This window comes from Eurypyga helias, unplaced genomic scaffold, assembly GCF_000690775.1.
Source record: "Eurypyga helias isolate BGI_N326 unplaced genomic scaffold, ASM69077v1 scaffold26446, whole genome shotgun sequence".
Taxonomy (NCBI): domain Eukaryota; kingdom Metazoa; phylum Chordata; class Aves; order Eurypygiformes; family Eurypygidae; genus Eurypyga; species Eurypyga helias.
The window spans coordinates 16,763-28,789 of record NW_010257616.1 but is presented as its reverse complement, the minus strand read 5'-3'; the positions used below and the strand labels follow the sequence as shown (position 1 = coordinate 28,789).

Sequence of the window (12,027 nt, the reverse complement as noted above, 5' to 3'; positions counted from 1 at the left end):
AGCTTCGCCTCACACGGCACGACCTTTGTATTCCCATCGAAACGCCAGACGTGTGGTGCTCGTTGGGCCATGAGCACGAAGCACGTTTAACCAACAGGAAAACGTCACCAAACATGTTCCTCGAGTGGCAGAAATCCTACAACCCTGACAGCAAACCACTCTATCAGCCAGGCCCGAAAAGCACCCGAGGCCCAGGGCACTGGGGAGGGATGGCTGAGGCGCGAAAGGTGGGGACTGGCACCCCAGAGCCATCGCTTCCTTCTGCGTGCCCAGCACGCCGAGCGGCACATCCCCAGCGGGAGGCCAGCTGCCCTCGGCAGAGCAGTAGCGTCCACGCCACTCTCCCCCACAGAAAAATACAGCTACAGGAGGGTCGCAAACCGTGTCGTGAAACAGGAGCCGCTAGCTGGAAGGGCAGTTTCGGCGCTCTAGTACTCGGCCCAGCTGATGAGCTGTGTCATTAATATAATACCCAAGAAATTTCCACGAGAGAGTACATACGGAAGGGGAGTGAGAATCGTAACTGTAAATCTAGAGCAAGGTACCAGATCCTCAGAAGCGTTTTGGAGCCAAGAGCCACTGACCGGTTTAAAATAGCAGACCCTCCCCAGCACTCCGACCTCAGAGACACACTAGGCAGTGCTGCAGGGCCATCAGTCTCTCAAAAGGCACTTTCGCACCCATACGTTGGCAGACTGACATAAATCTGTGACAAATTAAGTACTGAAATATCCTCTCAGAGTGCATCGGCGAGGGGGGATGATCAGCAGCCTTAAGGTATACTAAGGTGGAATTTTCCTTTAGAAAGACAAAAAAAAGCCTCAAGTCATGCCAAGTGTCTCATCTTCCCTGTTTGCTTTGATGTTAAAATATCAACAGGCCCAGGTGAGCAGCCAAAGATCCCTGCAGATTAAGTCACACTGTCACAGTGGTCTTCCTTCTTATTTTCTATCACAATCTGGTCTCCCACTGCCAAGGCAGCTATGTTGTACCAAAACAAAAGAAAAATAAAACACCACAAAACAAGCAGTCTGTGCTTGAGAGCACATGGTATGCTTTTCAGCTTTCATGTGCCATTGCTGCATGGCATCACCAGCTCAGGGACAGGGAAACATTCGCTTGCTCAGGTCATCAGTTCAAAAGCTCTACAGAACACCGATGCGGTCGTTTACTGCAGCTGGGATGTCAGAAGGCACCTCACAGAAAAAGAGGAGGAAATAGTGTTCAACTACTGACAAACCTTCCCCAAGCACTATCCACAGTCACACGCAACAACTGGCCCTCGTGAGGCCGTAGTGTACGTCCAGTTTCAGGCTTCCCAGCCCAGGACAGACAATGACATACCGGAGCAAGTCTACTAGCGAGTGGCCATCGCGACGGGTAGGGAGCGGGAACAGGAAATCAAGAGAGAGGCTGAGAGAACAGGTGCCTTGTTCAGTCTTTGGAGAAGGTTAACATGGGGGAAGCTAATTTCTCTGCTCCCCAGTTACCCAGTGGGAAATTATCAATGTGGTCTCTAAAGGTCACTTTCCCAGGGAGAATAAGATTTTGTACAACAGCATACACACCTCTCCAGAGAAATATCAGCCCCCTTCTTGTCAGAAACTTGTAGAAAATTAGTCATTTTCTAGATAGAGTGCAATAGTTTACAGATTGGGAGCTTTCTAACCTTCTGTTGATTAAACTTCCTCATTCATCTCCTTCATCCCATGTTTCTGGAAGGTCAGTGTAACAGACAGGCACGAGCTTTCACAAACAACCCACTGAACTATTTACTTTCTTCACCCACTCTATTTTGTCCTTGACAGTAAACACAAAGTTCATGGTTGACTATGCATTTGTGTTTCTGCTTTAAAATATCATAAAAGTCACTTCTGTCTTCTGAAAAAAAAATCAGAAATAAACCTCTGACAGGCAGCACAGTCATAGGACAAACCAAAAGAAAGTACATAGCCAAGACATTTAAGCTCCAACAACTGAAGGCACTAACAATATTCTCTCTGATAAAGGACATGGTTTGGTAAGGACACCTTTCAGGGGGAAAAAAATTAATAAAAAAAACCCACCCACAAACACAGTACACAGTTATTTTATTGAAATACTTGAAAAGGCCAGCAATGGAAAAATAGGTTTGTCATGAGGAATCGATGTTTGATTTATTTGATCATTAAAAAAGCTGTGTCTATAGGTAATTCTAGCCAGTTACAGAATGTGGTGATCCATGCAACTAATATACTACAGTAGAATAGGCACTGTGTATGATTTTAGTTTTATCTTACACACAGCTTTCAACAGGTATGACTGACAGATGTGAGAAATTAAACAGCAACGTTTTTTTGAATTATAAACATTTAGAATATACAAATTTCCTCATCTGATTCATAAGGGTTATAAAACACAACATAGTGAGAAATGAAAAACACAAATTACAGACAGCATATGAAGCTGATCTGGCAGTTTAAGTTTCCATTTTTCCTTTTAAAAGAAAAATCAAACTGATAAATGTCACTGGTCATGTAACATACAAAAATCATAGGCTAGGACAGCAATGGTGACTTTCTTGAAATACACAGTTAGTGGGGAAATTTGTTCATCATTTAAAAAGAATAGATAAGAATGAAAATCACAAATTCTGCCTGATATAGTTTATAGTCCAAAAAGATGAAGCCACTTCAGATGAATGTGAAATAAATAAGCAGTCCTTGAGGAAGTATGAACCTTGAGTTGAACCTACTCTACCGAAAAATGAATTTCAACTCTAAACTAGCATGTCACCATGGTGAAACATCCAAGAACAGTAGTTTGAATAGCTTTTTGGGAAGCAATGTCTTACTGCTTTATTATGTACAGGTTATTTACAACAAATTCCCTTTTTGGCCTCACAAGTTAAGCCATTTTAGCTGGCTGCTAAGATGCAATTCTTTTTTTCCCACGCATTATGCAATACTGTAGTTAGAGTTATAATTTAAAATAATCTTATGCATGAATTACAAATATTAATAAAGTAACTCTGCATATATAAATATTTCTAGCAGAATTTAAAGCATTCAGAATGTACATAAAAGTGGTTTGTTTTTTTTTTTAATTTGGTAGGGCCAGATGTGCTTCTTCTCAGATCATCGTTGCTTTAATAATGCTTTGTACATAGCAAAACCCAAAACCGCAAAGACAGTAGCACCAAAACTTGCTCGGAGCCAAAATGTAGAGCTCTTGAGGTCCGCTTGTGTCACATGCCTAAAATTTAACACACATACAAAACCAGGTTAATTCCATGCCAGGAATATCAGACAACTTGTGCTAAACTACTCTGCTTTTGGAAATGCATCACTACACTTGTCACAGGCAAGCAAGCAGCTTACAATTCAGCCTCACGAGCACTTACACAATCATTTTACTTCTCTTAGAAGCTTAGGATTTGATCTGCAGCCCTGATCACATCAGTAGACCTCACTAAAGTCAGAGAGCTCCCACAGCTGAAGGGAAATGCAGGGGCAGATCATTGGTCATGAATGCGGGGAGGGCAGAGTGTCTTCTTTGAGAGTATCAGCAGCATTCGGAAACGGAAACCAAGAATAGCTAGCAAATACTTAATAACCCCCAGTGAGAACACGTCTGTCCAGCAAGATCTTTTTTTAATAAATGTTGAGTTTGCATGTTTCTGCTTTCCCATGAAAAATAACTTTCCCATCCTGTTGAATATCTACTTTTACCTCCCCCCAAAAAAAGTTTACTGACAAGTAGCAAGTAATATTTTTCCAAAAGCTAGAATCAAAAAGAAGGACCATGTGTAAATCCCTTTCTTCCCAGAACAGTCACAAGAACAGCAATAGAAACAGTCATCCAATACCAAGCAGAAAGCTAAGAGAAAGTGCTAGTGAACAAGCAGTGACAATGTCATCAACAGAAAAGGACAGATGTGAGAACAGTATGAAGTGACTGCATGACACAAAAAGCCACATCTTGCAGGACCGTAGAGCAGCCAGTGACCCAGCTCTCCCAAACAGTGCAGGTAGTTTGTGAGCATGCTCAGTTAAACACGGCTGGCCATCCTCCAAAGTAGTCTCAAGTATGACAGCTTACCAGAGAGCAGAGGCTACCGTTTAAAACAAGTTATCATAAACGCCATAATTCAAAGCACAAAGAAGTTCCTAAACAGCAGTGAAAATTTTTGTTTGCTTGTTTGCTTTTGCTTAAGACAGAACCCACAAGAGAACTCCACTAGCCTAGGTGTTTCAGCCCGCATTAATCACCACGGGTTACCCAGTGAAAGCTGCAGGAGCATTAAGGAGCACACGGAGATCCTAAGCATCACGGTGCAGGCGAGAGTTCATACAGCGTGAACTGCAGAGCTGTAGCACACAGGCTGTTTAATAAAGCAGGAATTGTTACGTGCTATCAAAATAGACAAAACCAGTCCAGGATGTTCTTTAGTAGACATCTGCAGGAGCAGTATAAGCCATCTAGATAATCAGTGTACTGTAATACCTCATGCTGGAGAACAGGCTCTTGGGTGCACAAACAGCGAAACGCAGCTGGTCTCTAACAACTCCTGATTTAATTTAAGACTATCTTGCTGGGTTATGGAAAAGATCAAATTCATGAATTCCTGCAAGCATTAGTTCTACAGCTAGCTTTGACAAACTCTCTGCAAACTAGATGTTTTGCTGGGGGGAAGAAAGGGAAAAGGCAATGGCAAAGTCACCTTAGTTTGGCTGCTGTTACCTGTCTTCAAGCAAACGTGGACCAAGAGATGACTCCATGAAGATGGAATCTTCTACAGAGTTGACGGCGTGCACCTGCTGCATAATACTGCTCTCCTCGTCTGCTAACAGCATGGCCCCCAACTCATCTACGCAGGGTCTTAACCTTTTTACACACATGCACAGTTGGCAATTCATAGCATGGCTCAACAACAGCAAGTGTCTCGAAGACGCTCAAATGGCAAAGCCCAGAGAATTTATATTTTTTAGCCATCTAGCCCCTCATTCTTGTGCAGTTGTTAAAAACTTAGTGCTTGGGGAAAAACTGAGATCATTGGAGTTTGTATTTTGATGAGCTAAGCACAATACATGATTTTATGTGGCTAAGTGCCACTGCTTTAAGGAGAAAGCAAACTGAACCTCTTCCCACTCCATCCCCAAAGCCTCAACTTCCATGTGTCCACAGGAGACTGCAGTACTCCTGCACCACACACTCGAGCTAGAGTACCTGTGCTAAACACACTGCAACGACTCCAACACACCGGCCCTAAAACTGACAAGACCTCATCACTGTTAATAATTCAATGAAAGACTGTATTTTATCACTATGTGGTGGGGTTTTATTTTAGTAAAAGACTATAAACCCCTTGTCTTTATATCTGTAAGTAATAAAACTTATCTGTGTATGTAAAATAAATCACTGGTATGTAACATGATTTTAATAGATTATGTGACAAGCTCTGTTGGGTGAGTATTTAACTAACAACTCAGGTTTAATTTGGTTAACTCAAATGCCTAACTATTAGTATAATTTAAAAAAACATCCCTTTAAATGTGCAAATCACTGTTTAAATTGCAAATGAATGTTTTTGCATTGCCTCATAAGCCCTATCTCTTACATCTAGATTTTCTGATTCCTATCTATAATTTGCCCTGTTCTGACTCTTGCTCATGTCCATACTGTATGCCAAGAAACTGACTGAGCATGCTTCATCCTTTTAAAAACATATTCTCATTCATAACATCCTCTTTTCATGTCTAAAGGGTGAGTAAATTGACTCTGATCCCTTTTCTAAGCCTAACAGTAACAGACTCTTTTATTTAAATAAAGGAACTAACTGAGGGCAGGGATTTGTCTTAGAACCTCAAGGAAATCTACTGACTTCAGTCAGAAACAATTAGGGCCCTCTGAACATCTCAGCAGAAAAATCCAAAGTCCAAAAGTACTTAATGAAATTTAGAACACTAAGGATATCTAATAGCTTTACACCTTGGAAAAAGAATCCCATTTTCATTTCTTAAATGTTCCTTGTGCTGTCATAAATTCCATTTCTGCAACTCTGAGCCTCAATATCGTTTAGCTGCCACTAAAGGAAAATCTGTCTGAAACAATAAAAAATATGAATATTTGTTTCCAGCACAGTGGCTATAATGCAGAAAAACCTTTCCTCAATACATACTAAAAAATCCTACCTCTTCCCTAACAATATTAAAATTTTATTTCAGTGTACTTGTGTTCATGAAACTTTTTTTACCAGTGGTAGAATCATTATTATCTTGCTAGTAACAGAGTAACTCTTAATCAGAAAAATCATTTCTCCAAGGGTAAAACATGTGTATGGATGTGCACATATACACACACAGAGCAGTAGTTAGGACTCCATAAATGAAAGAGGTTTTGAAACTCTTCCTTATTAGTAATAATAACTGGCTTTCAAACTTCCCAAATAGATCAGGGTGTGTATTTATTCATACTCTTTAACTCCACATATATAAGAAAGTCCAGAAAGTTTGGACTTTGGTGTAAAATTCAGATTTTAATGCATGTTTTGGAAAAAAAAAAAAATCCAGATTTTTATTTGACCTATCCGTAATTGTGAGTCAAGTAACTCATCACCTGTTGAGTAAGACCTCTGAGGTCTTTCTTTTAAGAGGCTTTAACAACTCACAAGAAGTTCTCAACATGCACTTGTCAGGAGGTTAACTGAGCATGCCTGTCACAGTTTTGCTGGTTATGGGCCAATACTGACACTTTTCCCCATGTCAGCAGCAGAAAAACCCCAAGCCTGGGAAGATTTAACCTTGAGTACAAGAGGTCAAACCCATTCATGTATGAACCACAGAAGCATTTTAAAAGCACGCTGGTGAGGCCAACAGGCTAATCACCAAAATTAGAAGCAAGTTAATGCAGCCAGCAAGCAGCAGCAGCCTGCTCTGACAGACAGTAGGTTCTAACAATAAAATATAAGCTAGTGAATTCCAAAAACATCGCGTAACACGTGCAAGCTGCTGCAGCTTCCCTTCAGACACATATTTTCCTAGGTCGCAAACCAACTCCAGCAGTTAGAATTTCCCCCCATGAGTTAGTCTAAAATATGAAAAGCGCCAAGTGCATCTTATTAAATAGAAAACCTAAAAATAACGTAAAATGCAAATTCAGTATCTTCTGCTGGTAAGGAAATCAGGGAGTGCAGCTTTGCAAACTTCTGCTCGGCATGGGGCATTAAAGTTCAGAGGAGTAGGAGAATAGGTAAGTAAAATATTGTTATACTGTCCTAATTTGAGGAACACCTAACTATCGGGATAGATTTCTGCCATTAGATTTAAGGACGATATATTACAGTTTTGAAAAATAATCTGCGTATGCTGCACATAGTCAAAAATAAATCCTGGGTTACTCTTAAAACTTTCCCACAATTACAGGAAAATGGAACTATTGTCTTAACCTTAATTTCACAGAAGGATGGTTTTCATGGGAAAAACAAACCAACCACACAAATAATTCCTGAAACAACCGTGTTTTATATGCAAGTAGAACTTGGTTTCTATTCCCCAATATTTAAAAAATTGAGAAGAAAAACATGCTCTGAGAAGTCTCCCTCACTGAAACACACAATTTCCATGCATTAGAATTATTTTATTTTGAAATGAACTTAGCTGACAGAAAAATGCCACTACTATACAAGCAAAAGGCAACAAGCAAATGATTGAAAACTAAGAAAGTAAAAAAACCACACTTAAAATTCATGCTCTGGAGTTAAAAAAAATAAAAAAGGCCAAAAAATCCAAGAAATGGTCAGAATGACATAAGCAGAAATTTTGCTTTTAGAAAGAGGTAAAACGATGTAGTAAAAAGAGATTAAGAGCCAGCCAGACAAATACAAATGAACACCTAGAGGAAAGAACAAATTAAAAAGATAAAACCACTACAGACAGTGAAGGTCTGGTCCGTGCATGCGCAGTGCTTTGAACGCAGTGCCTTCTTCCTCAAAGAGCCAACAAAGGGTGATCCTGGGGAGTTCAAACCAACAATCCTGTTCCTGCACAACACATCTCCAAACTGAGCTTGCCTTCCTGACAGCCTACAACCCTGAGGAGAGTCTCTGTCCACAGGAAAGAAACGGAAGGTGACCATGAATAGTTTTTTCAGCTGCAGAGAGGCCACGTTCTTTCTTTAATTACTACGGTGGGAATGTACGAATGCGATAGTGTGTTTTGCCTTGGCAGCAGGGTTTAAGCAGTACTTAGCAACAAGTAATACAGGAAGGGTCCAATCTGAAAAATTTCCGTTTACCTACTTCCACTTTCTAAAGCTTCAGAATAGGAAGGGATCAGGAGAATAAGTACTCTTGAGAAACCTCCTTTACTCATCAGTTATCCAACTTCCGCACAACTACCTGACCTAATGATAAGCACTTATAAAGGCAAAATAAGAAAAGTTACTAGGTACATCAGAAAAACCTTGATTTAAAAGGTTTCTCTAATCACGTATCATTAAAAAATCATCTAAGGAGATTCCATTTTTAAACAAGAAAGCCATCTCTACCCTCCTACACCTACAACTAGGAGCTGTTCCCTCTTGTCTACAGATTCCTCAGCTCAACTAGATACGCAGTCATACAGGAGTCCATGTGCTGAACGGCGGATAACCTGCGGCCCTGTGTTCTGTAGTGCAACATTCTTGAAGAGCTAACCATACGGGAGCTGGTGAGATGAAGTGAGCACGCTGGAAACCTGCAACAGAACCCTACTGACTAACTGAACGACTACAGAGAAAGGGATTCTGGAATAAAAATTTTCCTTCCTGTAGCGCCAGGGAAAAGTCTTTGAGGAATTCTCCTTACCCTGAATTACAGACTTCTCTAGGCAGTAGTAGATTCCTGTTTATTCGACACTATCTAGCGACAAGGTGTGGAATGACAGCATCCCAAGACTTCTCACAGAAAGATTTTAATACTATGAGTCCTTGACGGTATTTTCAGAGGAATGAAGCGCACTGTTTAATGCAGAACTCAAAAAAACCATAGGCTCATACAAGAGAGAAACCAGCCACAACAGCTAAGGTAACAACCCATCACCATTCCAAAAAACGAGATCGTGTTACAGAGGCAATTTCAGCCTCAGTAATGAAGAGTTGGGATTTTCTAGTGGTGACTGCTGAATGAAGTTTTACAGTGACACTATGCAGACTGCTGTTTCAAGGGATTTTTGTCTAAGGGATGACTGCTGTGGAGGAGATGCAGCACGAAGAGTCTCACTCATATTCACAGGTTTTTTCTAAGCTAATGAGTTTTTCACCCTTCTCTGAACTCTCCCTCTGTAGTTAATTAACACTTATCTTGGACCAAAGCAGCATTTCACAAAGAGGTTCAATGCTGTAGGTGGGTATATAGCCTCCTGTGTGCATGCAGCTTGCATTTAAAGGGGACAGTTGCTCTTCTGTGGAGCAGCTATAGCTGAGAACAGTAAAGAGTAGCAACATACCTGGACCAGCAGCATGTCAGGATAGTCTAACCATGCCCTTCAAATAACCACATATCACAGTTCCCTCCAGGAATCACGTTTATCATATACGCCTCAAGAAGGGGACAAATGATGGGACCACTGCACTACAAAAATTGTTTGGTTTGAACTCCCATTTGCCGGGTGTGATGACAAGTGCTGAGGTGTTAGTAAATCATGTGCGTCATACAACTGCCTGCAGTACACACAAGACAAGATAAGATACAGCACTGTTTTCATTGCTGAAAACCAGTTCTCTATCGACTGTTTTTACCAAAGTATCTGCAAATGTTGAACCATTTCTTACGTGCTGCATTCTCTTCAGAGGAATTGGATGTTAAAAGCTCTAGATTTGTCTTTTAAACACAAAATACCCGCTCTTTGTGTAAACCAAGCATAACACACACACACACAGAAATTCTATGAATTCCCAAATACCAAACTAGCAATTATAAACATGTAGTGGACATGTTTATACGAGGTTATAAAATGTTACACCAAGTTACACAATGGTGCTGTAACTCAAGCTGTGTCTTTATGAAAATACCTGTGTGACTGGTAGCAGAGAGGCACTGTGTCTCATCAGTACTAAACAAACCTATGAGGTGTCTCACTTGAGACACATACACAGATTTATAGACACTACTTAATGTCCATTACCAGTTCCCTAAAAACACAGTCCTAATTCCTCCACAGTGTTTTTGCAATCGCTACGTGCCTGAATCAACCACCAAGTTGGTAATGTTTCAAAGAAATCACTGGACTAAGCCAGAAAGACCGAGAGTCTATTTGAGTTAAACAAAGTTTGACAATTCTACAACAATTATTAAAGTATCTGCCTATATCATGTATATGGAGTGAGAAAACCTGCAGTATAGAAGGTTACCACTTGCTTTTTCAAAGAACGTGTATTTTAAAAGCACACCTGGTACCTAGTAAATAAAGTTAAGGACCTGTTAAGAACTGCAGTGAAGAGTTTGTTCTTTACAGATTGCAGCAAGTCTGAGTTGAGGAAGTTCTGACAGATGCAAAATGTACACCTGTTGCAGGCGCACATACAGCGTAACCGGGCATGGCTGCGAAAACACACAGAAGGACAGGAGTTGAAATCTTGCTCATAAAATCAGGCGCACATTAGGGCTGTGCCACAACCAAGAGAGATTTAGGAATAAAAGGTACAATTGGATGAGGAAGGAGAGGAGGAAAAATAAAAATAATACACTGGGGAAGCAAGGGTACAACTACAGCTGTGCAGAATTTTCAAGTTGGATGTTCTACATCTTGGACATTTTGGCATTACCACCATACACAGATCTTTATAGTGAAGCACAACGGCGAATGAAAGTGTTTGCTGAATTTATTCAGGTTTGTAAGGGAAGCATCTAAAGGCTTCCAGGTATGTCTGCACAGCAATAGATAACACCCCTTTTCAAAGGAAAGTAAGCCACATTTGCTACCACTCTGAATGCGCACTTACAAAGTGACAGTTACCTCTAGTTTTCCCACCCTCACAAACACACATGCTTGAAAACTAAGGGAGAAGCAGGAATATTGATATGACAAGACATTTGGTCAGTGCTACACTTTAGTGGTTTCCCAGTACTGCAGCGCTACAAAATAAATGCAAGAGAACAAAAACAAAAGGAAAAGCTTTACAAATCTAAATCAATAAATTCAGTTTCAAGGAGTTTGTTTGGTTTTTTTTCAAAATCCTATTTTAGGTGAAAGTGACATGAGTTCTATTTAATTTAAAGCAAATGTCAGCTGTCATACTAGACTCCATCTGTTGTAATGTTTATATAGTTCACCATCATATTAAAAGCTCCACCCACCAAGAAAATAGATGCAAAGGGAGCTTAGCAACAGTGAGATGTGTACTGAAGAAGAACGTGAGCTTAAGTATCTTCTACCTGAAGCCCAAAAGGTGTTTAGACAGAAACACTATAAAAAAAAAAATCTATTAGATTAACAAACTGAATAGTAATAAACACCCTGAAAATAAAAAAAAGCTTCAAGCAGTGCATTGAGGGAAATGTTGTTCAATAAGGAGTGTCTTTACTTGTAATCAACTGTCAAGTTGAGCTATTAGCAAGGATTACACTGCAACTTATTTATAAGTATGAAAAACTGCAAGATACGAACATTGACATACCGAGTTACACGTCCGCAGTACGGACCAGACAGCGCCCTACATATTCATTGGAATTTGCAACATGAGCTGGATGAAGTAGTGTATTCCTTAAAAAAATACCTTAGCATCAATAGCTGACACTAATTTTTACGTTGGACAGATAGCAGCTTCCTCAATTTGAAATAATTTAAGGTTCTACTCAAGTCACTTATGTCTCTCTGTTGCTAAATCTCAGTGAGGCAGTTCCATCCTCGTGGCTAACAATGACATGCAGTGGTATTGTGCGTGACCCATGCAACACGAAAAATGCAGCAGTTCAAGTACTTACGGATACATTGCCATAGTTGTCAGTTTAACAAAGATATCCTTACTCGGCACATCAAGAGTATTACAAGTAAAGGCTTGAGGTGGAGG

General features: G+C 40.3%; 1 protein-coding gene across 1 annotated transcript in view; it reads right to left on the bottom strand.

The window, feature by feature from the left end:
* Positions 1–2,073: 2,073 nt before the first annotated feature.
* Positions 2,074–12,027, bottom strand: part of RHOT1 (ras homolog family member T1) — a 22,688-nt gene continuing 12,734 nt past the window's right edge. The window contains 2 exon segments of the mRNA XM_010154092.1: positions 2,074–3,234; positions 11,942–12,027. The exon segment at positions 11,942–12,027 is cut by the window's right edge and continues 13 nt beyond it. Of these exon segments, the coding sequence (XP_010152394.1) occupies positions 3,117–3,234; positions 11,942–12,027 (204 nt within the window). The 3' untranslated portion in view covers positions 2,074–3,116.